Source organism: Columba livia, chromosome 2 (assembly GCF_036013475.1).
Source record: "Columba livia isolate bColLiv1 breed racing homer chromosome 2, bColLiv1.pat.W.v2, whole genome shotgun sequence".
Taxonomy (NCBI): domain Eukaryota; kingdom Metazoa; phylum Chordata; class Aves; order Columbiformes; family Columbidae; genus Columba; species Columba livia.
The window spans coordinates 163,121,173-163,147,708 of NC_088603.1; the positions used below are offsets into that span (position 1 = coordinate 163,121,173).

Consider the following 26,536-nt stretch of genomic DNA (forward strand, 5'->3'; position numbering starts at 1 on the left):
TTGGGCGCCTCCTTGGCTTTGCCGCGTCCTCCGGATGGTGCCATTTCTTACATCCTGGCTGCCCGTCCCCAGGGCCATCCGCAGCACCGGGGACGACTCGGCAGCCGTGGGCCCGCGCCAGGGCCACGGGTGCTTCAGGGCTGGACTTAGGCTATGGTTGGACTCGATGATCCTGAGGGTGTGTTCCAACTGAAATGACTATGATTCGGTTCTATGGTGGGGAAGGCTCCATCCCAGCAGGCTGCAGCCCCCGTGTGTGCAGGTACAGAGCGCTCCAGTGGCCTCACTCGCCTTCATGGGCCTTCGACTCCCCAAGCTTCACCTTTTCCCCAGTCTCTGGCTCAGCACCAGCCCAGAGAACCCCTGAAGAGGTGTTGTGCTCTCCCTTCCACCCTCGGGCTGCCCGGGGCCTGTGGCTCAGGCTCCGGGCGCGTCCTCCAGCCGGTCAGGTCTCTGGTGGCCTCGCTGGCAGCCCCTCAGTGTTCCTGCTGATATGGGCTTTTTGGGATGGTTCCGCGGTGGCGGCGCCTGGGCTCAGGGTGTGAGGAGGAAATGTGCCGTCTCCCTCCCCTTCCCACTGCTGCTCCGCATCTCAGCCCCCGGCACCGGCAGTGCTGTGGGGCCGAAGGGACCCCGCAGGAGCGGGGTGAGGGCTCTGTGCCCCGCTCCTCCCGCAGCCTCCTGCCTGGCACCCCCTCCCTGATACCATCAAATCGGTTCATTGAAGAAACCTCTGGACCCAGCCTGCCCGCCCTTCCTGCCTGCCCCTGCCTGCCCCTGCCTGCCCCTGCCTGCCCTGCCTGCCCCTGCCTGCCCTGCCTGCCCCTGCCTGCCCTGCCTGCCCTGCCTGCCCTGCCTGCCCCTGCCTGCCCTGCCTGTCCCTGCCTGCCCCTGCCTGCCCTGCCTGCCCTGCCTGCCCCTTCCTGCCCTGCCTGCCCTGCCTGCCCTGCCTGCCCCTTCCTGCCCTGCCTGCCCCTGCCTGTGCCCTGCCTGCCCTGCCTGCCCCTGCCTGCCCTGCCTGCCCTGCCTGCCCCTTCCTGCCCTGCCTGCCCCTGCCTGCCCCTTCCTGCCCTGCCTGCCCCTGCCTGTGCCCTGCCTGCCCCGCCTGCCCCTGCCTGCCCTGCCTGCCCCTGCCTGCCCTGCCTGCCCTGCCTGCCCCTTCCTGCCCCTTCCTGCCCTGCCTGCCCTGCCTGCCCTGCCTGCCCCTGCCTGCTCCTGCCTGCCCTGCCTGCCCCTTCCTGCCCCTGCCTGCCCCTGCCTGCCCTGCCTGCCCCTTCCTGCCCTGCCTGCCCTGCCTGCCCTGCCTGCCCCTTACTGCCCCTTCCTGCCCCTGCCTGTGCCCTGCCTGCCCTGCCTGCCCTGCCTGTCCCTGCCTGCCCCGCCTGCCCCTGCCTGCCCTTCCTGCCCTGCCTGTCCCTGCCTGCCCTGCCTGCCCTGCCTGCCCTGCCTGTTCCCTGCCTGCCCCTGCCTGCCCCTGCCTGCCCTTCCTGCCCTGCCTGCCCTGCCTGTTCCCTGCCTGCCCCTGCCTGCCCTGCCTGCCCTGCCTGCCCTGCCTGTTCCCTGCCTGCCCTTCCTGCCCTGCCTGCCCTGCCTGTTCCCTGCCTGCCCTTCCTGCCCTGCCTGCCCTGCCTGCCCCTTCCTGCCCCTGCCTGCCCTGCCTGCCCTGCCTGCCCCTTCCTGCCCCTGCCTGCCCTGCCTGCCCTGCCTGCCCCGCCTGCCCCTGCCTGCCCCTTTGCACTGCCCCTGCATGTTCCTCTGACAGTGCCTGGGCTCCTGCGCTGGCTCCTGTCCTGGCTCCTGCTCCTACCCTGGCTCCTGTCCTGGCTCCTGTCCTGGTTCCTACTCCTGCACTGGCTCCTGCGCTGGCTCCTGCGCTGGCTCCTGCCGTGGCGGCACAGCCTGCGCTCACGTTTCCAGCGGCCCGTGCCAGATGGGCAGCGGGAGCTGCTTTAGCTCCTTTGCCTCGTTTCTGAGCAACCCCAGAACATCCTTCCCCACGCACCGAGTGCCGGGTCCAAACCCGGGTTTGCGGGCAGGGGCTGCTCTGGGTGCTGCGGTCCCAGGAGCCGGCGCTGGTGACGTGACCCGCTGCCACTCGGCATTAACCAGCCCCGGGGCTGAGGCTTTGCCTGCGCAGCTGCCTGGCACACAGGGCAGTGAACGTAGCCAGACTTTGGCAATTATCTGGGTGCAAAGGGGCTGCGCTGGGGCTGCGCTGGGGCTTCTGCCGCTGATGGAGGGTGCAGAGAAACGCGTCTGTGCTGGGGGCTGGGGACACGGGACGGCGGCTCGGGCACAGGAGGCTGCTCGGGGGTGGGGGCGGGTCCCCAGGGCTGTGGGGCGGTGCTGGGCTCGGCCGCTTCCCTCGCCACAAGCCACCTGCCCTGGTCCTGCCCCCGCGATGGGGCCCCCAGCTGGGGCTGCTCTGTCCCCTGTGTCCCGCGGGTGACGCTGGGGCTGCTCTGTCCCCCGTGTCCCATGGGTGATGTTGGGGCTGCTCTGTCCCCCGTGTCCCATGGGTGGCTGCTGGGGCTGCTCTGTCCCCCGTGTCCCATGGGTGGCCGCTGGGGCTGCTCTGTCCCCCGTGTCCCATGGGTGACGCTGGGGCTGCTCTGTCCCTCGTGTCCCATGGGTGGCCGCTGGGGCTGCTCTGTCCCCTGTGTCCCGCGGGTGACGCTGGGGCTGCTCTGTCCCCCGTGTCCCATGGGTGATGTTGGGGCTGCTCTGTCCCCCGTGTCCCATGGGTGGTCGCTGGGGCTGCTCTGTCCCCCGTGTCCCATGGGTGGCCGCTGGGGCTGCTCTGTCCCCTGTGTCCCGCGGGTGGTCGCTGGGGCTGCTCTGTCCCCTGTGTCCCGCGGGTGGTCGCTGGGGCTGCTCTGTCCCCCGTGTCCCGCGGGTGGTCGCTGGGGCTGCTCTGTCCCCTGTGTCCCGCGGGTGGTCGCTGGGGCTGCTCTGTCCCCTGTGTCCCATGGGTGACGCTGGGGCTGCTCTGTCCCCTGTGTCCCATGGGTGGTCGCTGGGGCTGCTCTGTCCCCCGTGTCCCATGGGTGGTCGCTGGGGCTGCTCTGTCCCCTGTGTCCCGCGGGTGGCTGCTGGGGCTGCTCTGTCCCCTGTGTCCCATGGGTGGTCGCTGGGGCTGCTCTGTCCCCCGTGTCCCATGGGTGGTCGCTGGGGCTGCTCTGTCCCCTGTGTCCCATGGGCGGCTGCTGGGGCTGCTCTGTCCCCTGTGTCCCATGGGTGGCTGCTGGGACTGCTCTGTCCCCTGTGTCCCATGGGCGGCTGCTGGGGCTGCTCTGTGCCCCATGTCCCGCGGGTGGCCGGGGTGCGCTGGCCCGGGTGACATGGGCTGCTCCGGGGGACACGGGGGGGCAGCGGGATGTCCCTGTTGCAGGATGGGGACAGCGTGTGTGTCCTGAGGACGCGAGTGTGTGGTTTCCGGGGAGAAGGAAAAGACAGGCAGGGTGCCGTCTGCTCCGGGCTCCTTTGCCCCTGACTCGCAGAGCAACCCCAGGGAGGTGACAACCCGCTTGTCCTTATTCTCAGCCTGCGTCTTAATGCCCATTCCCTGCTCTGCCGCCTCGTCTGGCAGCTGCTCCGCCCGGCGCGGAGCTGTAGCACGGAGCCTCTTTCCATGGGCTGGTTCAGTTCTTGTTGACGTGCAAAGCTCAAAAGGGAGCGCTTTATTGTAAGGTGCAATCTGATCTTTGGTAAAGCTCCGCTTACATCCCCAGCGACCGGTGCGGGCTGGCTCGGGCCTGCCAAGGCCTTTCTGGAAGAGCTGAGCGGAGCGTCTGCCCGTCCGGCCCTGGAGCTGTGCCCGTCCCACGCGGTGCCGCGTCCTCGCACGCGGAGCTGCCGGGAACCCACGGCTGGAGCCATCCAGGACCTGTGGCCGGTTCCCTTTGTCTCCAGTCACCTCTGATCGTAACGCAGCAGTAATGTATTTCTGCGGCCTCGGAGCTCGGGGTGCATGCCGTTCAGTACGAGCTTTACTGCCATTCAGCACAAGACTGAGCATGTTGGTGTCCGCAGGGAACAGGCGCGTTCCTCCCGCAGGCCGGTCTGACGCTCCTCACCGCGCGCTGGAGCCGCCGGACACCAGCAGATCCTCTGTCCGCAGCACAAAGCACCGCATCTCACCGGGCTCCGAGGTCGGGCTGTTCAGAGCCGGGGCTGTGGCAGGGGGGCGGCGCTGCACTCCTGCTCTGGGGCACCCCCGGCGGCCGGTCCGATTCACCCGGGCTGCTGGTGGCATTGGGCAGGGACAGGGGTGGCATTGCACAGGGACAGGGGTGGCATTGCACAGACAGGAGGTGGCATTGCACAGACAGGGGTGGCATTGCACAGACAGGAGGTGGCATTGCACAGGGACAGGGGTGGCATTGCACAGACAGGGGTGGCATTGCACAGACAGGGGTGGCATGGCACAGGGACAGGGGTGGCATTGCACAGACAGGAGGTGGCATTGCACAGACAGGAGGTGGCATTGCACAGGGACAGGGGTGGCATTGCACAGACAGGGGTGGCATTGCACAGACAGGGGTGGCATTGCACAGGGACAGGGGTGGCATTGCACAGACAGGAGGTGGCATTGCACAGACAGGGGTGGCATTGCACAGGGACAGGGGTGGCATTGCACAGACAGGAGGTGGCATTGCACAGACAGGGGTGGCATTGCACAGAGACAGGAGGTGGCATTGCACAGACAGGGGTGGCATTGCACAGACAGGAGGTGGCATTGCACAGACAGGAGGTGGCATTGCACAGACAGGGGTGGCATTGCACAGACAGGAGGTGGCATTGCACAGACAGGGGTGGCATTGCACAGACAGAGGTGGCATTGCACAGACAGGAGGTGGCATTGCACAGACAGGGGTGGCATTGCACAGACAGGGGTGGCATGGCACAGGGACAGGGGTGGCATTGCACAGACAGGGGTGGCATTGCACAGACAGAGGTGGCATTGCACAGACAGGAGGTGGCATTGCACAGACAGGGGTGGCATTGCACAGAGACAGGAGGTGGCATTGCACAGACAGGGGTGGAATTGCACAGACAGGGGTGGCATTGCACAGACAGGAGGTGGCATTGCACAGACAGGGGTGGCATTGCACAGACAGAGGTGGCATTGCACAGACAGGAGGTGGCATTGCACAGACAGGGGTGGCATTGCACAGACAGAGGTGGCATTGCACAGACAGGGGTGGCATTGCACAGACAGGGGTGGCATTGCACAGACAGAGGTGGCATTGCACAGAGACAGGAGGTGGCATTGCACAGGGACAGGGGTGGCATTGCACAGACAGGGGTGGCATTGCACAGACAGGGGTGGCATTGCACAGGGACAGGGGTGGCATTGCACAGACAGGAGGTGGCATTGCACAGACAGGAGGTGGCATTGCACAGGGACAGGGGTGGCATTGCACAGACAGGGGTGGCATTGCACAGGGACAGGGGTGGCATTGCACAGACAGGAGGTGGCATTGCACAGACAGGGGTGGCATTGCACAGACAGGAGGTGGCATTGCACAGACAGGGGTGGCATTGCACAGAGACAGGAGGTGGCATTGCACAGGGACAGGGGTGGCATTGCACAGACAGGGGTGGCATTGCACAGACAGGAGGTGGCATTGCAGAGGGACAGGGGTGGCATGGCACAGACAGAGGTGGCATTGCACAGACAGGAGGTGGCATTGCACAGACAGGGGTGGCATTGCACAGACAGAGGTGGCATTGCACAGACAGGGGTGGCATTGCACAGACAGGAGGTGGCATTGCACAGGCAGGGGTGGAATTGCACAGACAGGGGTGGCATTGCACAGAGACAGGGGTGGCATTGCACAGACAGGGGTGGCATGGCACAGACAGAGGTGGCATGGCACAGGGACAGGGGTGGCATTGCACAGACAGAGGTGGCATTGCACAGACAGGGGTGGCATGGCACAGACAGAGGTGGCATGGCACAGGGACAGGGGTGGCATTGCACAGACAGAGGTGGCATTGCACAGACAGGGGTGGCATTGCACAGACAGGGGTGGCATTGCACAGAGACAGGGGTGGCATGGCACAGACAGAGGTGGCATGGCACAGGGACAGGGGTGGCATTGCACAGGGACAGGGGTGGCATTGCACAGACAGAGGTGGCATTGCACAGACAGGGGTGGCATTGCACAGAGACAGGAGGTGGCATTGCAGAGGGACAGGGGTGGCATTGCACAGACAGGGGTGGCATTGCACAGACAGAGGTGGCATTGCACAGACAGGAGGTGGCATTGCACAGACAGAGGTGGCATTGCACAGACAGGAGGTGGCATTGCACAGACAGGGGTGGCATTGCACAGACAGGAGGTGGCATTGCACAGGGACAGGGGTGGCATGGCACAGACAGAGGTGGCATTGCACAGACAGGAGGTGGCATTGCACAGACAGGGGTGGCATTGCACAGACAGGGGTGGCATGGCACAGACAGGAGGTGGCATTGCACAGGGACAGGGGTGGCATTGCACAGACAGAGGTGGCATTGCACAGACAGGGGTGGCATTGCACAGACAGGGGTGGCATTGCACAGAGACAGGGGTGGCATGGCACAGACAGAGGTGGCATGGCACAGGGACAGGGGTGGCATTGCACAGGGACAGGGGTGGCATTGCACAGACAGAGGTGGCATTGCACAGACAGGGGTGGCATTGCACAGAGACAGGAGGTGGCATTGCAGAGGGACAGGGGTGGCATGGCACAGACAGAGGTGGCATTGCACAGACAGGAGGTGGCATTGCACAGACAGAGGTGGCATTGCACAGACAGGAGGTGGCATTGCACAGACAGGGGTGGCATTGCACAGACAGGAGGTGGCATTGCACAGGGACAGGGGTGGCATTGCACAGACAGGGGTGGCATTGCACAGACAGGGGTGGCATTGCACAGGGACAGGGGTGGCATTGCACAGACAGAGGTGGCATTGCACAGACAGGGGTGGCATTGCACAGAGACAGGAGGTGGCATTGCAGAGGGACAGGGGTGGCATTGCACAGACAGGGGTGGCATTGCACAGACAGAGGTGGCATTGCACAGACAGGAGGTGGCATTGCACAGACAGAGGTGGCATTGCACAGACAGGAGGTGGCATTGCACAGACAGGGGTGGCATTGCACAGACAGGAGGTGGCATTGCACAGGGACAGGGGTGGCATGGCACAGACAGAGGTGGCATTGCACAGACAGGAGGTGGCATTGCACAGACAGGGGTGGCATTGCACAGACAGGGGTGGCATGGCACAGACAGGAGGTGGCATTGCACAGGGACAGGGGTGGCATTGCACAGACAGAGGTGGCATTGCACAGACAGAGGTGGCATTGCACAGACAGGGGTGGCATTGCACAGACAGGGGTGGCATTGCACAGAGACAGGGGTGGCATGGCACAGACAGAGGTGGCATGGCACAGGGACAGGGGTGGCATTGCACAGGGACAGGGGTGGCATTGCACAGACAGAGGTGGCATTGCACAGACAGGGGTGGCATTGCACAGAGACAGGAGGTGGCATTGCAGAGGGACAGGGGTGGCATGGCACAGACAGAGGTGGCATTGCACAGACAGGAGGTGGCATTGCACAGACAGAGGTGGCATTGCACAGACAGGAGGTGGCATTGCACAGACAGGGGTGGCATTGCACAGACAGGAGGTGGCATTGCACAGGGACAGGGGTGGCATGGCACAGACAGAGGTGGCATTGCACAGGGACAGGGGTGGCATTGCACAGACAGAGGTGGCATTGCACAGACAGGGGTGGCATTACACAGACAGGAGGTGGCATTGCACAGACAGAGGTGGCATTGCACAGACAGGGGTGGCATTGCACAGACAGGAGGTGGCATTGCACAGGGACAGGGGTGGCATGGCACAGACAGAGGTGGCATTGCACAGGGACAGGGGTGGCATTGCACAGACAGAGGTGGCATTGCACAGACAGGAGGTGGCATTGCACAGGGACAGGGGTGGCATTGCACAGGGACAGGGGTGGCATTGCACAGACAGAGGTGGCATTGCACAGACAGGAGGTGGCATTGCACAGACAGAGGTGGCATTGCACAGACAGGAGGTGGCATTGCACAGGGACAGGGGTGGCATTGCACAGACAGGGGTGGCATTGCACAGACAGGGGTGGCATTGCACAGACAGGAGGTGGCATTGCACAGGGACAGGGGTGGCATTGCACAGACAGGGATGGCATTGCACAGACAGGAGGTGGCATTGCACAGACAGAGGTGGCATTGCACAGGGACAGGGGTGGCATTGCACAGGGACAGGGGTGGCATTGCACAGACAGGGGTGGCATTGCACAGGGACAGGGGTGACATTGCCAGGGACAGGGGTGGCATTGCACAGACAGGGGTGGCATTGCACAGACAGGAGGTGGCATTGCACAGGGACAGGGGTGGCATTGCACAGGGACAGGGGTGACATTGCCAGGGACAGGGGTGGCATTGCACAGGGACAGGGGTGGAATTGCACAGACAGGAGGTGGCATTGCACAGACAGAGGTGGCATTACACAGACAGGGGTGGCATTGCACAGACAAGGGTGGCATTGCACAGGGACAGGGGTGGCATTGCACAGAGACAGGAGGTGGCATTGCACAGGGACAGGGGTGGCATTGCACAGACAGGGGTGGCATTGCACAGACAGGGGTGGCATGGCACAGGGACAGGGGTGGCATTGCACAGACAGAGGTGGCATTGCACAGACAGGAGGTGGCATTGCACAGACAGGAGGTGGCATTGCACAGGGACAGGGGTGGCATTGCACAGGGACAGGGGTGGCATTGCACAGACAGGAGGTGGCATTGCACAGGGACAGGGGTGGCATTGCACAGACAGGGGTGGCATTGCACAGGGACAGGGGTGGCATTGCACAGACAGGGGTGGCATTGCACAGGGACAGGGGTGGCATTGCACAGACAGGGGTGGCATTGCACAGACAGGAGGTGGCATTGCACAGACAGGAGGTGGCATTGCACAGGGACAGGGGTGGCATTGCACAGACAGGGGTGGCATTGCACAGACAGGGGTGGCATTGCACAGACAGGGGTGGCATCGCACAGGGACAGGGGTGGCATCGCACAGGGACAGGGGTGGCATTGCACAGACAGGGGTGGCATTGCACAGACAGGGGTGGAATTGCACAGACAGGAGGTGGCATTGCACAGACAGGGGTGGCATTGCACAGACAGGAGGTGGCATTGCACAGGGACAGGGGTGGCATTGCACAGACAGGGGTGGCATTGCACAGACAGGGGTGGCATCGCACAGGGACAGGGGTGGCATCGCACAGGGACAGGGGTGGCATTGCACAGACAGGGGTGGCATTGCACAGACAGGGGTGGAATTGCACAGACAGGAGGTGGCATTGCACAGACAGGGGTGGCATTGCACAGGGACAGGGGTGGCATGGCACAGACAGGGGTGGCGCACGGGTGCCCTGTGACCAGCAGACCCCCGTGGTGATGGGTGCTCACCCTGCAGACCCCTGTGGTGCACAGGTGCTCATTCTGCAGACCCCCGTGGTGATGGGTGCTCACCCTGCAGACCCCCGTGGTGACGGGTGCTCACCCTGCAGACCCCCGTGGTGACGCGTGCTCACCCTGCAGACCCCCGTGGTGACGCGTGCTCACCATGCAGACCCCCGTGGTGCACAGGTGCTCATTCTGCAGACCTCCGTGGTGACAGGTGCTCACCCTGCAGACCCCCGTGGTGACGGGTGCTCACCCTGCAGACCCCCGTGGTGCACAGGTGCTCATTCTGCAGCCCCCCGTGATGATGGGTGCCCTGTGACCAGCAGACCCCCGTGGTGCTGGGTGCTCGTCCAGCCCCCTCCCTCCAGGCGCAGCCCCCCGGCCCTGCCCAGCCTGGCGCGGCTGCCGCGCGCTGCTGCCGCGGCCGCTGTTCCCCGGGCCGGGTGGTCCGTCCTGCTGCAGCCCACCAAGGCTGCCACACCAGCAGCGTCAGCCTCTCTGGCAGGACCACGGCTTGGGGTTCACAGTGTGTGCGCTGGAGGCATCGGGGTGAGGGCTGAGCCCCGGCAGCCGCTCGCCCGGCAGCCGCTCCCCCGGCAGCGCCCGTGCCGGGTGCTCCAGCGCTGGCTGTGTTTGCACCGGGGCACTGGGAGCTGCGGGACTTGCTGGGGAAGCCAGCTGGCCGCATCGCCGGCTGTCCGCACTGGGCTTTGTGCGAAGCACGTGGAGCCTGCGAGCGCCGAGAACAAGGAACAGAGGTGCTTTGTGTGTCCGCAGCAGGAACTGGGCCACGAGCTGCCCGTCTGTGCCCCGCTAATGAGCCGGGGTGCTGCGCGCCCGCGCCTGCGCCCACAGCTGCCCCGCGCCGTGGGATGCTGCGCACCGGCCCGCAGAACAATCCGGCTCTTCATCTGGCTGCCAGCGGCTCCACCGAGCCACGGGGCTGGAGGGGGACACGTGCCTGTTCCCACCCCACAGTGTCCCCAGGCTGTTCCCCTGCTGTCCCCAGGCTGTTCCCCTGCTGTCCCCAGGTTGTTCCCCTGCTGTCCCCATGCTGTCCCCAGGCTGTTCCCCTGCTGTCCCCAGGCTGTTCCCCGTGCTGTCCCCATGCTGTCCCCAGGCTGTTCCCCTGCTGTCCCCGTGCTGCCCCCAGGCTGTTCTCCTGCTGTCCCCAGGCTGTTCCCCTGCTGTCCCCGTGCTGTCCCCAGGCCGCTGGAGCAGGGAAGGGGCAGGTCGGGGGCTGCTCCCCGCAGGGAGGAGCGAGGGCAGCGGCTGCGCAGGGCCCAGGGCAGAGGCAGAGTGGAACATAACAGGTCCTGGGGTGGGGGGGTCTCCGGGCTGTTGAGCCCCGGCCAGAACCAGGTGCCTTTTGAGCAGGTTTTACCTGGGCTGGAGCCAGGGTCTGGCAGTCCAGGCTGGCCTGGGGACCCGAAATGTGGTGCTGCCCTCGCGGCAGGGTCGGCAGAGCCCAGCACAGGGACGGGGCTGCTGCGGCGGGGCCTGGGCTGGATGTGGCCCACAGGGGTGATGTCTGCAGAGCTGCTCTCCGTGGGGTGCTGGACACAGCTCCGTGACCGCTGGCATGGGAAATCACCCCTGCAGGGATGGGAAATCACCAGGGGCTGCCCCCAGGCTCCTTGGGATGTGAAAAGAGATGATGTTACAGCTTCGTTTTGTCTGGACCTTCTCATTTGCCCTGTCCAGCGTGAGTGTGACCAGCAGCCACGGGTGTTTTGCTCCCCCGTGGCTGCTGGGAGGTGGGGTCCACGTTGGGGTCCCACCCGTGTGCAGGAGCGGGGTGCAGGTGACTGTCACCGCCAGCTTCTCGCTGGGGCTGGCACGGGACCTGCTCGGGATCGCTGGCTCCCCATGCCCTTGTGTCCTGGAGAAGCGGCACCGCTGCTGGGCCGGGCAGGCAGACTCGCTGCGCCGGGGCTCGCTGCACCACCCTGCGCTGGAGCCGTGGGCAGGAGCGGCGGCAGTGACCGCCATGTCCCCGTAGCGCGTTCCCCGTGCCGGTGGGGCCAGGAGCCATGGGCCGGGCCGTCTCACCCTCCCCGTGCCTTGCAGGTGAACCAGGGCAACATGCCGGGCATCCAGAGCACCTTCCTGGCCATGGACACCGAGGAGGGCGTGGAGGTGGTGTGGAACGAGCTGCTCTTCACCGACAAGAAGGCCTTTAAAGCACACGAGGTGAGACCCCCTCCCTGGGGGTCCGTGCCCACCTCCCCTGGGACACCCAATGCACCCTCCGGTCCAGCAGCACCGGTCCCTGCAGCACCGGTCCCTGCAGCTGCACCAGTCTCTGCAGCTGCACTGGTCCCTGCAGCACCGGTCCCTGCAGCTGCACCAGTCTCTGCAGCTGCACTGGTCCCTGCAGCACCAGTCCCTGCAGCAGCACTGGTCCCTGCAGCACCGGTCCCTGCAGCACCAGTCCCTGCAGCAGCACCGGTCCCTGCAGCACCGGTCCCTGCAGCACCAGTCCCTGCAGCTGCACTGGTCCCTGCAGCAGCACCAATCCCTGCAGCAGTGCCGGTCCCTGCAGCAGTGCCGGTCCCTGCAGCTGCACCAGTCCCTGCAGCAGTGCTGGTCCCTGCAGCAGCACCAATCCCTGCAGCAGTGCCGGTCCCTGCAGCAGTGCCGGTCCCTGCAGCTGCACCGGTCCCTGCAGCTGCACCGGTCCCTGCAGCTGCACTGGTCCCTGCAGCAGCACCGGTCCCTGCAGCAGTGCCGGTCCCTGCAGCTGCACCGGTCCCTGCAGCTGCACTGGTCCCTGCAGCAGCACCGGTCCCTGCAGCAGTGCCGGTCCCTGCAGCAGCACCAGTCCCTGCAGCTGCACCGGTCCCTGCAGCTGCACTGGTCCCTGCAGCAGCACCGGTCCCTGCAGCAGTGCCGGTCCCTGCAGCAGCACCAGTCCCTGCAGCTGCACCGGTCCCTGCAGCAGTGCCGGTCCCTGCAGCAGCACCGGTCCCTGCAGCAGCACCTGTCCCTGTGGCAGCACCGGTCCCTGCGGCAGTGGCAGTCCCTCTGGCAGTACCGGTCCCTGCGGCAGTGCCGGTCACTGTGCCAGTGCTGCTTCACCTCACCTGTTGTCTCTGTGCCCACAGGAGAAGATCAAGACCATGTTTGAGCAGCTGGTGCTTGTGGATCACCCCAACATCGTGAAGCTTCACAAGTACTGGCTGGACGTGAAGGACTCGAAGGCGCGGGTAGGGAGAACCCGGGGACACGAAGTGTCCGGCTGTCCCAGGCTGGGGAGCGGGGGTGCTGGAGCCGGGGGATCCCAGCTCTGCTGCTCACCCTGCTCCCCGACACCCCGTCCCTCCCTTCCCCGGGCGCTGCTGCCGGCTGCCACTGTCACCCGTGCACGGACCCTGCGTCCCGCGGGCTGCTCCGCTGGCTCTGCGGGAGCTGACGCCTCTTCCCTCCAGGTCATCTTCATCACAGAGTACGTGTCCTCGGGGAGCCTGAAACAGTTCCTGAAGAAAACCAAGAAAAACCACAAGGCCATGAATGCCAGGGTGGGTTCTGGGGGCAGGCAGAGGGTGGAGGGGGCAGATCTGCGTGATGCAGGACGCTGCTGCATGGTGCAGGACGCTGCTGCATGGTGCAGGACCCTGCTGCACAGTGCAGGACCCTGCTGCACGGTGCAGGACACTGCTGCATGGTGCAGGACGCTGCTGCACGGTGCAGGACACTGCTGCATGGTGCAGGACCCTGCTGCACGGTGCAGGACCCTGCTGCACGGTGCAGGACACTGCTGCATGGTGCAGGTTGCTACCATGTGATGCAGGACACTGCTGCATGGTGCAGGACCCTGCTGCACAGTTCAGGACCCTGCTGCATGGTGCAGGACGCTGCTGCATGGTGCAGGTTGCTGCCGTGTGATGCACGTGTGATGTCCCCACCACCTTCAACAAGGGACAGTGGCTTGTGGCTGGTCACCATTTGCCCGTAGGAGCCGTGTCCCACGCGAGCCCACCCGCTCTGGGTCTGCTGAAGGGTTTTGCGGGCAGGTCTGAGCTGTGCCTGAGGGGCAGGGTGACGGTGCTGGGGGTCCTGAGCCTGAGCTCAGCACCACACCAGCAGCTGGGCGCCGCCAGCACAGGCTCGCTGGTGCTGTACACAGCAAACCGACCGCACGGACCACAGCCGCAGCTGGCTCTGCCCCTGCCATGCGGTGTCTGTCCGTGCTGCACTGCGGTGTGTCTGTCCATGCTCCATTGTGGTGTGTCTGTCCATGCTCCATTGTGGTGTGTCTGTCCGTGCTCCCCTGCGGTGTGTCTGTCCATGCTCCATTGTGGTGTGTCTGTCCGTGCTCCCCTGCGGTGTGTCTGTCCATGCTCCATTGTGGTGTGTCTGTCCATGCTCCGCTGCGGTGTGTCTGTCCATGCTCCATTGTGGTGTGTCTGTCCGTGCTCCCCTGCGGTGTGTCTGTCCATGCTCCATTGTGGTGTGTCTGTCCGTGCTGTGCTGCGGTGTGTCTGTCCATGCTCCATTGCGGTGTGTCTGTCCGTGCTCCATTGTGGTGTGTCTGTCCGTGCTCCATTGTGGTGTGTCTGTCCATGCTCCATTGCGGTGTGTCTGTCCGTGCTCCATTGTGGTGTGTCTGTCCATGCTCCATTGCGGTGTGTCTGTCCGTGCTCCATTGTGGTGTGTCTGTCCGTGCTCCATTGCGGTGTGTCTGTCCGTGCTCCATTGTGGTGTGTCTGTCCATGCTCCACTGCAGTGTGTCTGTCCGTGCTGTGCTGCAGTGTGTCTGTCCGTGCTGCGCTGCGGTGTGTCTGTCTGTGCTGTGCTGCGGTGTGTCTGTCCGTGCTCCATTGTGGTGTGTCTGTCCATGCTCCACTGCGGTGTGTCTGTCTGTGCTGTGCTGCGGTGTGTCTGTCCGTGCTCCATTGTGGTGTGTCTGTCCGTGCTCCCCTGCGGTGTGTCTGTCTGTGCTGCGCTGCGGTGTGTCTGTCCATGCTCCATTGCGGTGTGTCTGTCCTTGCTCCCACCGGCGTTTGGGGCGCGGGGAGCTCTGTCTACCGTCCAGGATGAGTTCTCAGCTTTGATGCTGCTCTTTGCGCGGGGTCGGAAGGGAGACGGTTGGTCAGTGGGACAGTGTGTGTGACAGGGCAGGGCTGGTGGGACGCATTCCCGGTCACTGCGGTGGGAACGAGCCGGTGCAGGTGGCTCTGACGGGCGCTCTGGTCTCTGCCCTAGGCCTGGAAGCGCTGGTGCACGCAGATCCTGTCCGCTCTCAGGTGAGCTCCATCGCCGTCCCCGTCCTCCCGGGGCCGGGCGCGGGGCCCGCGCTCAGCGCGCTCTGTGTCCCCAGCTTCCTGCACTCCTGCGAGCCCCCCATCATCCACGGCAACCTCACCAGCGACACCATCTTCATCCAGCACAACGGGCTCATCAAGATCGGCTCAGGTAGGACACGGCAGCCCCGCGGGCCGGGCGCTGCGGAGGAGGCAGCGGGGGGAGGGGCTGGGGGACAGTTGTGGCCCCTCAGCTCCAGCAGGACAGGGAACTGCTGGAGAGAGTCCAGCGCAGCCACCAAGATGCTGGAGGGAGTGGAGCATCTCCCGTGTGAGGAAAGGCTGAGGGAGCTGGGGCTCTGGAGCTGGACAAGAGGACACTGAGGGGTGACCTTATTAATGTTTACAAATATATAAAGGGTGAGTGCCACAAGGATGGAGCCAGGCTCTTCTTGGTGGCAAACAATGATAGGACAAGGGGTAATGGGATCAAGCTGGAACACAAGAGGCTCCACTTAAATTTGAGAAGAAACTTGTTGGGGTGAGGGTGGCAGAGCCTGGCCCAGGCTGCCCAGGGGGTTGTGGAGTCTCCTTCTGTGCAGACATTCCAACCCGCCTGGACACCTTCCTGTGTCACCTCATCTGGGTGTTCCTGCTCCATGGGGGATTGCACTGGATGAGCTTTGAGGGCCCTTCCATCCCAAACATACTGTGATACTGTGATACTGTGATACTGTGATAGACACGGGGATGGGGTTGGGGGGCAGAAGAGGCGAAAGCTGCAGATCCTGCAGGGGTCACCCGTGCAAGGCTTGGAGTTACAGAGATGATCAGGGGGCTGAAGCATCTTTGTGCTGAGGAGACTGAGGGAGCTGGGGCTGCTCAGCTGGAGAAGCTGAGAGGGATCTGATCAATGGATGAGTATGTCAGGGTGGGTGTCAGAGGATGGACCAGACTCTGTTCAGTGGTGCCCAACGCCAGGGTGAGGGGCAACGGCCACAGACTGAGACACAGGAGGCTCCATGTGAACATGAGCAGAAACTTGTTTGCTGGGAGGTGCCAGAGCCTGTCCCAGGCTGCCCAGAGCAGGAGTGGAGTCTCCTGCTCTGGGACATTCAAACCCAGACATGATCCTGTGTGATCTGCTGTGTGACCCTGTGTGATCTGCTGCGTGACCCTGTGTGAGCAGGTGGGGCTGGGAATCTGCAGAGCTCCTGCAACCCAACGCGTCTGTGATTCTGTGTTACCTTCTCTTCTTTTGTGTCCCCTGCTCCACGCCCGCTCGCTCGTCCCTTCGGCTCGGCACCGGTGCAGTCTGGCACAGGGTGTTTGCGAACGGTGAGTGTCCCTCTGCCACCTGTCCCCGCACACCCGTCCCTCCCCTGCGGCCTGAGGCACCGCGGCACAGCGGAGCTGACCCCTCTGTGCCCTGCTGTTCCATCCTGGGGGCAGAGGGGTCCCCGGGGCAGCCCCCCGGGTGCTCTGCAGGGACAGGGGACACACAGAGAGCCCGTGACCCCGGAGGCCCGGTCTGTGCTCCCAGCCCTGGGAAGCAGCGCAGCAGAGCTCAATGCAGAGCTCTATGCAGGGCTCCATGCAGGGCTCCATGCACAGCTCCATGCACAGCTCCATGCAGGGCTCCATGCACGGCTCCATGCAGGGCTCCATGCAGAGCTCCATGCAGGGCTCCATGCAGGGCTCCATGCAGAGCTCCATGCAGGGCTCCATGTACAGCTCCATGCAGAGCTCCATGCAGGGCTCCATGCAGGGCTCCATGCAGGGCTCCATGCAGAGCTCCATGCAGAGCACCATGCAGAGCTCCATGCAGGGCTCCATGCAGGGCTCCATGCAGAGCACCATGCAGGGCTCCATGCAGGGCTCCATGCAGGGCTCCATGCAGGGCTCCATGCAGAGCTCCATGCAGGGCTCCATGCAGGGCTCCATGCAGGGCACCATGCAGGGCTCCATGCAGGGCTCCATGCAGGGCTCCATGCACAGCTCCATGCAGGGCTCCATGCAGCGCTCCATGCAGAGCTCCATGCAGAGCACCATGCAGAGCTCCATGCAGGGCTCCATGCAGGGCTCCATGCAGAGCACCATGCAGAGCACCATGCAGGGCTCCATGCAGAGCACCATGCAGGGCTCCATGCAGGGCTCCATGCACAGCTCCATGCAGGGCTCCATGCAGGGCTCCATGCAGAGCACCATGCAGGGCTCCATGCAGGGCTCCATGCAGAGCTCCATGCAGAGCACCATGAAGAGCACCATGCAGGGCTCCATGTACAGCTCCATGCAGAGCTCCATGCAGAGCTCCATGCAGGGCTCCATGCAAAGCGTTCCTCCTCCCCACCGCAGCCCTCCCGGACGACTTGCGCAGCCCCATCCGCATCGAGAGGGAAGAGCTCCGCAACCTGCATTTCTTTCCCCCGGAGTACGGCCGTGAGTGGGGGTCTGTGTGCCGGGTCCTGTGCGCGGTGCGGGCGCGGGGCGCTTGCAGCAACAGGGATTTTCAGTGCATTCACAGCTGAAGCTGCTGGCCATGAGTCACAGAGATCTTGTGATCGTGAATGACTGCGATAACGCTGTAGGCAGAATTTAGCGTTGGTTAGTGCAGAGCTATGCACGTGGGGAAAACACCCGCGCCTGCGTGGGAGCGGGCTGGGCATGACCATTGCTGGTAGAGCAGGATCTCGGCACGGCCACACGGAGCTCCGGAAAGGCCAGCGCCTGGTCAGGAACACCCACAAGCGCGTAGAGTGTTACAACACTGGGAAAAGGGAGTGGAGAATCCTGGTGCCCTCTGAAAGCTCAGGATGTGATTCCGCTCAGTTCCAGCAGGACAGGGAACTGCTGGAGAGAGTCCAGCACAGGGCAACAAAGATGCTGGAGGGAGTGGAGCATCTCCCTTATAAGAAAGGCTGAGGGAGCTGGGGCTCATTAGTCTGGAGAAGAGGAGACTGAGGAGGGACCTTATTAATGGTTATAAATATATAAAGGGTGAGTGCCATGAGGATGGAGCCAGGCTCTTCTCGGTGGCAAACAATGATAGGACAAGGGGTAATGGGATCAAGCTGGAACACAGGAGGTTCCACTTAAACTTGAGCAGAAACTTGTTCCCGGTGAGGGTGGCAGAGCCTGGCCCAGGCTGCCCAGGGGGTTGTGGAGTCTCCTTCTGTGCAGACATTCCAACCCCCTGGACACCTTCCTGTGTCACCTCAGCTGGGTGTTCCTGCTCCATGGGGGGATTGCACTGGATGAGCTTTGAGGGCCCTTCCAACCCCAAACATACTGTGATACTGGGATACTGTGATACTGGGATACTGTGATACTGTGATCTTGACTATTGTGGGGCAAATTTGACGGGGAAAAAGTGGGAAAGGTTTGTGCAGAGAACTTCGAGACAATGTGCTGGCGGGGGGAAGGCAGGCACGGGCAGGGCTGAGTGCTGGGCACGGGGGTCTGCGTCCCCGTAACGAGCGGGGGGTGCCCCGCACTCCTGGCCTGACCTGTTCGGGTGGTTTTGCAGAGAAGGCTGACGGGACGGCTGTGGACATCTTCTCCTTCGGGATGTGTGCGCTGGAGGTACGGAGCAGGACGCTGCGGCCGCGGGGCCGGGGAGCATCCCGAGGCAGCTCCTTGTGCTTTCCCAGACATGCATTGTCCCTGCTCTGCACTGTCCCTGCTCTGTGCTGTCCCTGCTCTGCACTGTCCCTGCTCTGCGCTGTCCCTGCTCTGCACTGTCCCTGCTCTGCGCTGTCCCTGCTCTGCATTGTCTCTGCTCTGCACTGTCCCTGCTCTGCGCTGTCCCTGCTCTGCATTGTCCCTGCTCTGCGCTGTCCCTGCTCTGCACTGTCCCTGCTCTGCGCTGTCCCTGCTCTGCGCTGTCCCTGCTCTGCATTGTCCCTGCTCTGCACTGTCCCTGCTCTGTGCTGTCCCTGCTCTGTGCTGTCCCTGCTCTGCATTGTCCCTGCTCTGCATTGTCCCTGCTCTGCACTGTCCCTGCTCTGTGCTGTCCCTGCTCTGCATTGTCCCTGCTCTGCGCTGTCCCTGCTCTGCATTGTCCCTGCTCTGCGCTGTCCCTGCTCTGCACTGTCCCTGCTCTGCGCTGTCCCTGCTCTGCGCTGTCCCTGCTCTGCGCTGTCCCTGCTCTGCATTGTCCCTGCTCTGCACTGTCCCTGCTCTGTGCTGTCCCTGCTCTGTGCTGTCCCTGCTCTGCATTGTCCCTGCTTTGCATTGTCCCTGCTCTGTGCTGTCCCTGCTCTGCATTGTCCCTGCTCTGCATTGTCCCTGCTCTGCATTGTCCCTGCTCTGCACTGTCCCTGCTCTGCATTGTCCCTGCTCTGCATTGTCCCTGCTCTGTGCTGTCCCTGCTCTGCATTGTCCCTGCTCTGCATTGTCCCTGCTCTGCACTGTCCCTGCTCTGCACTGTCCCTGCTCTGCATTGTCCCTGCTCTGCATTGTCCCTGCTCTGTGCTGTCCCTGCTCTGTGCTGTCCCTGCTCTGCATTGTCCCTGCTCTGTGCTGTCCCTGCTCTGCACTGTCCCTGCTCTGCATTGTCCCTGCTCTGCACTGTCCCTGCTCTGTGCTGTCCCTGCTCTGTGCTGTCCCTGCTCTGTGCTGTCCCTGCTCTGCATTGTCCCTGCTCTGTCCTGTCCCTGCTCTGCATTGTCCCTGCTCTGCATTGTCCCTGCTCTGCATTGTCCCTGCTCTGCATTGTCCCTGCTCTGCGCTGTCCCTGCTCTGCGCTGTCCCTGCTCTGCATTGTCCCTGCTCTGCATTGTCCCTGCTCTGCGCTGTCCCTGCTCTGCGCTGTCCCTGCTCTGCATTGTCCCTGCTCTGCATTGTCCCTGCTCTGCGCTGTCCCTGCTCTGCGCTGTCCCTGCTCTGCATTGTCCCTGCTCTGCATTGTCCCTGCTCTGCACTGTCCCTGCTCTGCGCTGTCCCTGCTCTGCATTGTCCCTGCTCTGTGCTGTCCCTGCTCTGCATTGTCCCTGCTCTGCGCTGTCCCTGCTCTGTGCTGTCCCTGCTCTGCACTGTCCCTGCTCTGTGCTGTCCCTGCTCTGCGCTGTCCCTGCTCTGCACTGTCCCCCGTGTGTGTGGTGCCCAGGGAGCAGCTCCCGTGTCTGCAGGGCTGTGAGCAGCCGGGAGCACCGGGAGGGCAAGAAACGGGCCCCGAGGGCAGGGACCCGGGGGACGTGAGCCCTGGGGAGCCCAGCGGACGTGGAGCCCAGCGGACGTGGAGCCTGGCCCGGCCGTGTGTCCCGTGAGGAGCGGCTCAGCTGCCGCCCTGCCAGGAATGTCCCTCTGGGGGCCCTCCAGGACCATCCAGGCCTTGGCCACGGGCTGACACGTCCTGGGCCCTGGACACGGGCAAACACGTCCTGGGCCCTGGACACGGGCAAACACGTCCTGGGCCCTGGACATGGTCTGACGTGTCCTGGGCCTTGGACACGGGCTGACACGGCCACACTCCTTCCTCCCCAGATGGCAGTGCTGGAGATCCAGAGCAACGGGGACACGCGGGTGTCGGAGGAGGCGATCGCGCGAGCACGGCACTCTGTGGACGACCCCAACATGCGGGTGAGCGCAGCCGCCGAGCGCTGGGGACAGGGAGGCTCAGCCGTCCCTCCCGGGCGTGAATGTGCCCACGAGCATCTCCCGCTCGCCGGTGTCTGGAGCGGCAGCGCCAGCCTGGCATCCTGCCTGCTCCAGGTCACACCGCGGCTGGGGCAGGCGAGCAGGGACAACGACCTGCTGGGAACCCAAGGGCAGCCGGAGCTGGAGGGCTGAAGGACGTGGGGATTCCCCCACCCCTGGGCTGGTCGTCATGAGGGGCTGGTCCCCAGCCCTGTGTGCCAGTCCTGCCGGTGCTAAAGCAGAATTCCCAGTAGGTGCGTGTGTGGACACGTGCACGCTCGTGTGCTCCGCACACACGTGGCCACCACAGATGGTTCGACACAGAGCAGGCAGCACCGAGTTCACGGGCACGGGCAGCACAAGCAGCCGGATCCTGCGCTGGGCTCGATGCCCAGGGCAATCCCGTTCCCAGGTCACCGTGGCGTCCGGCCCCGTCCCACAGGTCCCCCCGTGTCGCTCAGACGGTATCTGTCTGTTCCACACCTGCTCCCGCGCTCTCCTCCCTCCAGCCGGTCCAGCTGACATCTGCCAGAGGGCCGCAGGCACTCACAGGGAATAGGGAGCGACCTCACACTGCACGCAGAGCAAACACACTGCAGATACTTAGGAATCGAACCACTAAGTGACGACAGACCGAGGTGAGGAGGCGCAGGGCTCAGCCTGACACGTGCACTCACCAGGAAGGCGCTTACAGGCAGCTGGTCCCCTTCATCCCCCTCCGCTTTCCTTCTGACCCACCTCAACCCTGCCCTTGCCGTTCTTTTAGCCAGTCTCCAGAACACCCCATAAGAAGCTTGTGCATTCTGCAGATTCTCTTGTTTGATCTCAGAATTCCCCAGGCCTCCCACGGCGAATCCTCCCCTCTCTGACGCAATCACCCCCTGTTTGCATGGTGTCCCCAGGCTTTCCTCGTGGAGCAGCAGGAGCGAAGGTGGAAGGTGTTGCTGCTCGCCTCTGACAGCCTCAGGGGTAGCTGAGCAGGGGTTGGGTTGTGTGGGTGTCCTCCATCTCCTGATCGCTGCTTGGTCCCTGCACCTGTTCCGAATAGCCCCAGCCCCAGCTCAGACGCTGTCCCGAGCAGCTGCAGGGGACAGGCCCCAGGCTGGAGCACACAGGCGAGGCAGGGTCTGGTTTCTGCCGTCAGCGAGCAGAAACAGGCGGATGCCGTGGCCAGGAGTCCCTCCCGCTGGTCCAACCTGCCCTTTCTCGGGCGCTATCACCTCCTGTCCTGGTGGGCTGCTGCTCCCAGAGCCCACCCTGGCTGGCTGCGGGCCCCCCCCGCCTGCTCCCGCAGCCCTTTGCCGGGCTTGCGTTGCACCCCCTTGCTGGCCGGAGGAGCAGAGGTCCCGCGGGTCCCGACAGCCCCTGTTGGCCCCGAGCGCGGCTGCCTCCCTTGGGTCGGGTGCTCCGTGCCCTCCCGGGGCTGCCCTGGCGAGCGTGATGGAGCCGGGGCTGGCAGCGCTGGGGACGGAGCTGGGGAATGAATGTCCTGCTTTGCCTCCAGCTTACGCCTCATCTTGCACCCTCAGGAGTTCATTCTGTCGTGCTTGACGCTCAACCCCGACAAGCGACCGACAGCCAACAACCTGCTCTTCCACCGCGTGCTCTTCGAGGTCCATTCCCTCAAGCTGTTGGCGGCACACTGCTTCATCAACAACCAGTGTGAGTGACCGTGAGCCCACCGGCCCCGCCGAGCTCTAGGGCTGCCCTGTAGAGCTCTAGGGCTGCCCCACTGAGCTCTAGGGCTGCCCCGTTGAGCTCTAGGGCTGCTCCATCGGGCTCTAGGGCTGCCCCGTCGAGCTCTAGGGCTGCTCCATCGGGCTCTAGGGCTGCCCCGTCGAGCTCTAGGGCTGCCCCACTGAGCTCTAGGGCTGCCCCGTCGTGCTGTAGGGCTGCCCTGCTGAGCTCTATGGCTGCCCTGTCAAGCTCTAGGGCTGCCCCACTGAGCTCTAGGGCTGCCCCGCCGAGCTCTAGGGCTGCCCCACTGAGCTCTAGGGCTGCCCCGTCGAGCTCTAGGGCTGCCCCGCCGAGCTCTAGGGCTGCCCCGTCGAGCTCTAGGGCTGCCCCGCCGAGCTTTAGGGCTGCCCCGTCGAGCTCTAGGGCTGCCCCACTGAGCTCTAGGGCTGCCCCGTCAAGCTCTAGGGCTGCCCCACTGAGCTCTAGGGCTGCCCCGTCAAGCTCTAGGGCTGCTCCATCGGGCTCTAGGGCTGCCCCGCCGAGCTCTAGGGCTGCCCCGCTGAGCTCTAGGGCTGCCCCGCCGAGCTCTAGGGCTGCCCCGTCGATCTCTAGGGCTGCCCCGTCAAGCTCTAGGGCTGCCCCACTAAGCTCTAGGGCTGCCCCGTCGAGCTCTAGGGCTGCCCTGCTGAGCTCTAGGGCTGCCCCACTGAGCTCTAGGGCTGCCCTGTCAAGCTCTAGGGCTGCCCCACTGAGCTCTAGGGCTGCCCCACTGAGCTCTAGGGCTGCCCCGTCGAGCTCTAGGGCTGCCCCACTGAGCTCTAGGGCTGCCCCACTGAGCTCTAGGGCTGCCCTGTCAAGCTCTAGGGCTGCCCCGCTGAGCTCTAGGGCTGCCCCACTGAGCTCTAGGGCTGCCCCGCCGAGCTCTAGGGCTGCCCCGTCGAGCTCTAGGGCTGCCCCGCTGCGCTGGGATGTGGAAGAGCCTGGGAGGAAGGTTCACAGCCCGGCCCTGGGGCGGGCGCTGCAGAGCCCGTGTCCCAGACCCTCCCCGCTCACAGCCCCTTCTGCCTTTGCCCTAGATCTGATGCCAGAGAATGTGGTGGAGGAGAAGATAAAGGAGCTGGACCTGAACATGGTGATGGCAGAGATACGGCGAGAGGGTCGGCCCGGAGCCCAGTGGAGGTGAGGATTAGTGGGGGACTTTTCGTGGCCGTGAGTCCAGGACGCGCGTCCAGCCTGGGGCCCCCGGAGCCCCTCACACCGCTCTGCCGCCCCCCGCTCACCGGCCCGTCTCTCCCCAGGTACTCAGAGGTCTCCTTCCTTGAACTCGACAAGTTCTTAGAAGACGTCAGGTGGGTTGAAGGTGCTGCTGGCTGACCCCGCGCTGGGCCCCGGTGTTTCTGTGCCCGCAGCTCCGCAGGCAGCGTGGAGCCGGGTGCTGCAGGAGCCGGGTGCTGCAGCGCAGAGCTGGGTGCTGCAGTGCGGAGCCGGGTGCTGCAGTGCGGAGCCGGGTGCTGCAGCACAGAGCCGGGTGCTGCAGTGCGGAGCCGGGTGCTGCAGCATGGAGCCGGGTGCTACAGCGTGGAGCTGGGTGCTGCAGGAGCCGGGTGCTGCAGCGTGGAGCTGGGTGCTGCAGGAGCTGGGTGCTGCAGCACGGAGCTGGGTGCTGCAGCACGGAGCTGGGTGCTGCAGCGTGGAGCCGGGCACTGCAGGAACCGGGCACTGCAGCGTGTGGCGTGTCCCGGTCACACAGCAGCGCTGGCCGTGCGGTCGCTCTGCGGTGTCCCAGGGCCAGGGCGGCTCCACGGCCGCCCCCTCCCCGCGCTGCCAGCCGGGTGTGACTGCGGCCTCAGCTGTTCCTGCTCCCTCTGTGTCTGTACCAGGAACGGGATTTATCCCCTGATGAACTTCGCCGTTTCCAGACCCCACGCCCTCCCGCGCGTGCTCTCCCAGCCCCAGGAGGACCCGCAGAAAGCCAAGACGCCCACCCCGGAGCCCTTCGATGTGGAGACCAGGAAGGTAAGGCCAGGTCGAGGCGGGGACAGACGCTCCCTGGCAGCAGGTGTTGGTGTCTGTTCCCAACACGGCAGGAATGCCCCTCCCTTGGGCCATGCGCCAAACTCCAGCCCGGGCGAGAGCTACCCCGGGACGGTGGCTACACCTGGGGAGACCCATTTCACACGAGACCTCCTGGAGTAGCCCCATTTTCCCCGTTCTGTGGCTCTGCATTCCCCGCCGCATGCGGGTCTGTGGCGCGGCCTGTCCTGCGCCTCGGTGCGGGGCGTGGGTGTGAAATCCCGGCACATTTGGCACCGACTGTGCCGTGGCCGAGGTGCCAGCGGGATCAGGCCCTGCTCTGCCGGGCACCGCACGCCCCAGCGCTGGAGCCGCGAGCAGGAGCGTCATTGCAAGGGGTTTATGGACCCGGGGAGGGGAGGGTGCCAGGCAGGCGGGCAGGGAAGGACGACACAACATGAGGGGATTGAGCAGAAGTGAAGCCTTTCGACCCCATGGTGTGACCCCTCATGGAGCAGTGCGGCCTCTCAGGGTGCGGGAGCTGCCATCGCACCCCAGAGGCCTCCCTGTTCACAGAACCACAGTGTCCTGAGCTGGCAGGACCCACAGGACCATCGGTTCCAGCTCCTGTCCCTGCTCAGGACACCCCACAGGTCACCCCGTGTGTCTGAGGACGGTGTCCAGTCTCTTGTTGAACACTGTCAGGTTGGGCCGTGACCCCTCCCTGGGGAGCCTGTTCAGTGTCCAGCACCTCTGGGGAAGAACCTTTTCCTCATGTCCCACGGACCCCCCCGGCACAGCTCCTGCCGTTCCCTGGCTCTGTCACTGTCACCGAGCAGAGCTCAGCCTGCCCCTCCTGCTCCTGCTGAGGAACCTGCAGCCCATGAGCTCTGCGCTCAGTCTGCTCTGCTCCAGCTGAGCAAACCAGGGACTGCAGCCGCTGCTCACACGGCTCCATCTCCAGACCCTGCACCAGCTCCATGTCCCTCCTCCGGACACTCTCCAGCAGCTTTATCTCCTTTATCCGGTGTCCCCAGCCCCGCACACAGTGAATGCTGCGGGTGAGGCCGCCCCAGCGCAGACTGCAGCGCTCCCGGGCTCTTCCCAGCGCACAGGCGCTCCAGCCCAGGACCGTCCTGATGCCGGTGCTCCAGTTTGTCAATGTCTGTCTTGTGTGGGGCCCAAAATGAGATGCAGTATCCGGATGTAGTTTAACAAGCACTGAACGGAGGGCAGTGCTGATCTCCCTGGACGTGCTGGCTGTGCCCCAGGACGCTGCTGGTGTCCGTGCCTTGCTCGTGTCCCGCTGTCCCCATCGCCCCCAAGCGCCCCAGCAGAGCCAGCACAGCGCTCCTGCCAGCCAGGGCCCCCCCGGGGCAGGAGCTGCCATTTGTCCTTTGCTGGCACGTGTATGGCGCACGGCTGTTGGCCAGCACCACCGGGGCATCGCGCCGGCACGGCACGTCTCACCACGGCCCCTGTCCCGAGCTGCCGTTGGCGTTGGGAGCAGAGGAGCTCGTCGCGCTGCGTGCACCTCCCTTTCTGAAAATCCCCTTTTGTACCCAGTGTTTCCCTGGGCGGGCATTGCCCTGTAATGACCCTTCTGGTCGTTACCGCTAATCACCTGTGGCACCGTCTGGGTGGTACCGTGGACGTGGACGGCGTGAGTGCAGTTTCACACTTGCGTTGAACTGATGTCAGAAATGGCACGTAGGGCTAAACCTCATCCTTACTCCTGCAGATCCTGTGCAATGCCTCCCCTCCCTTCAGAGAGCACATCCGCAGGGGTTAATTCGTATCTCAGAATCGGCTTTCGGGGCCTCAACTCATGCTTTGTTCATACTTCCCAGTGCTTATTTTTAGTGAGAGTGCCGTGGTGATCAATCGGATACGTTAGAGCAATGCAAATGTTGCATCTTTTCCCCTCTGCGTTTGGTGTCTCCTGCCGTTTCACCCAGTGCCCCGAGGACAGCTCTGCCAGCCTGTCTGTCTGAGAACGCGTTCAACAGCCCGTTTCTCACCCAGTCTGACAAAGGACTCGTAGTCTCGGGAGCACTAAGTTTCTGCAGGTTTCTTGCAAGCTTGCGGCCGGACCGGCCGGCACAGGAGTGCAGCTGCGGCGCAGACTCTGCTCTGCGAGGCGCCGGCATAGGGACCCAGGCATGTTTATTTAATGGTGAGGATGGATAAAGAGGGGACCAGGGGCCCGGAGATGTGATGGGATCTCCTTGGAGGCTGCAAACCAGCTCCAGACAGCCTGGTCTGAATTCACTGCCTGCCTGGGTGTTGGCAGCGGCTGGACTGACACTCCTCGTGTCCCTTCCCACCCGGGTGATTCCGATCATGGGCGCATGCTCGCCTCTGAGCATGAGCTGGAAGTGGAGGCATATAAATGAGACCCCTCAAACTCCGCGTGGAACAGGCTGTTGACCCCTCGCTGGGTTTCCTGTGTT

At 64.2% G+C, this 26,536-nt stretch overlaps 1 protein-coding gene across 3 annotated transcripts in view; it reads left to right on the plus strand.

Annotated features, from left to right (window-relative positions):
• The window catches only part of NRBP2 (nuclear receptor binding protein 2), a 47,347-nt gene that overhangs the window by 12,501 nt on the left and 8,310 nt on the right, over nt 1-26,536 (plus strand). For 2 of the 3 annotated variants that reach the window (XM_065054777.1, XM_065054778.1), the window contains 13 exons: nt 11,581-11,703; nt 12,618-12,719; nt 12,942-13,031; nt 14,719-14,759; nt 14,834-14,928; nt 16,071-16,094; nt 17,112-17,195; nt 18,283-18,338; nt 20,241-20,336; nt 21,923-22,055; nt 23,147-23,249; nt 23,369-23,419; nt 23,951-24,086. In XM_065054777.1, the coding sequence (XP_064910849.1) occupies nt 11,581-11,703; nt 12,618-12,719; nt 12,942-13,031; nt 14,719-14,759; nt 14,834-14,928; nt 16,071-16,094; nt 17,112-17,195; nt 18,283-18,338; nt 20,241-20,336; nt 21,923-22,055; nt 23,147-23,249; nt 23,369-23,419; nt 23,951-24,086 (1,134 nt within the window). The remainder of the gene's footprint in view (nt 1-11,580; nt 11,704-12,617; nt 12,720-12,941; nt 13,032-14,718; nt 14,760-14,833; nt 14,929-16,070; nt 16,095-17,111; nt 17,196-18,282; nt 18,339-20,240; nt 20,337-21,922; nt 22,056-23,146; nt 23,250-23,368; nt 23,420-23,950; nt 24,087-26,536) is intronic. The other variant, XM_065054779.1, reaches the window with a different exon arrangement.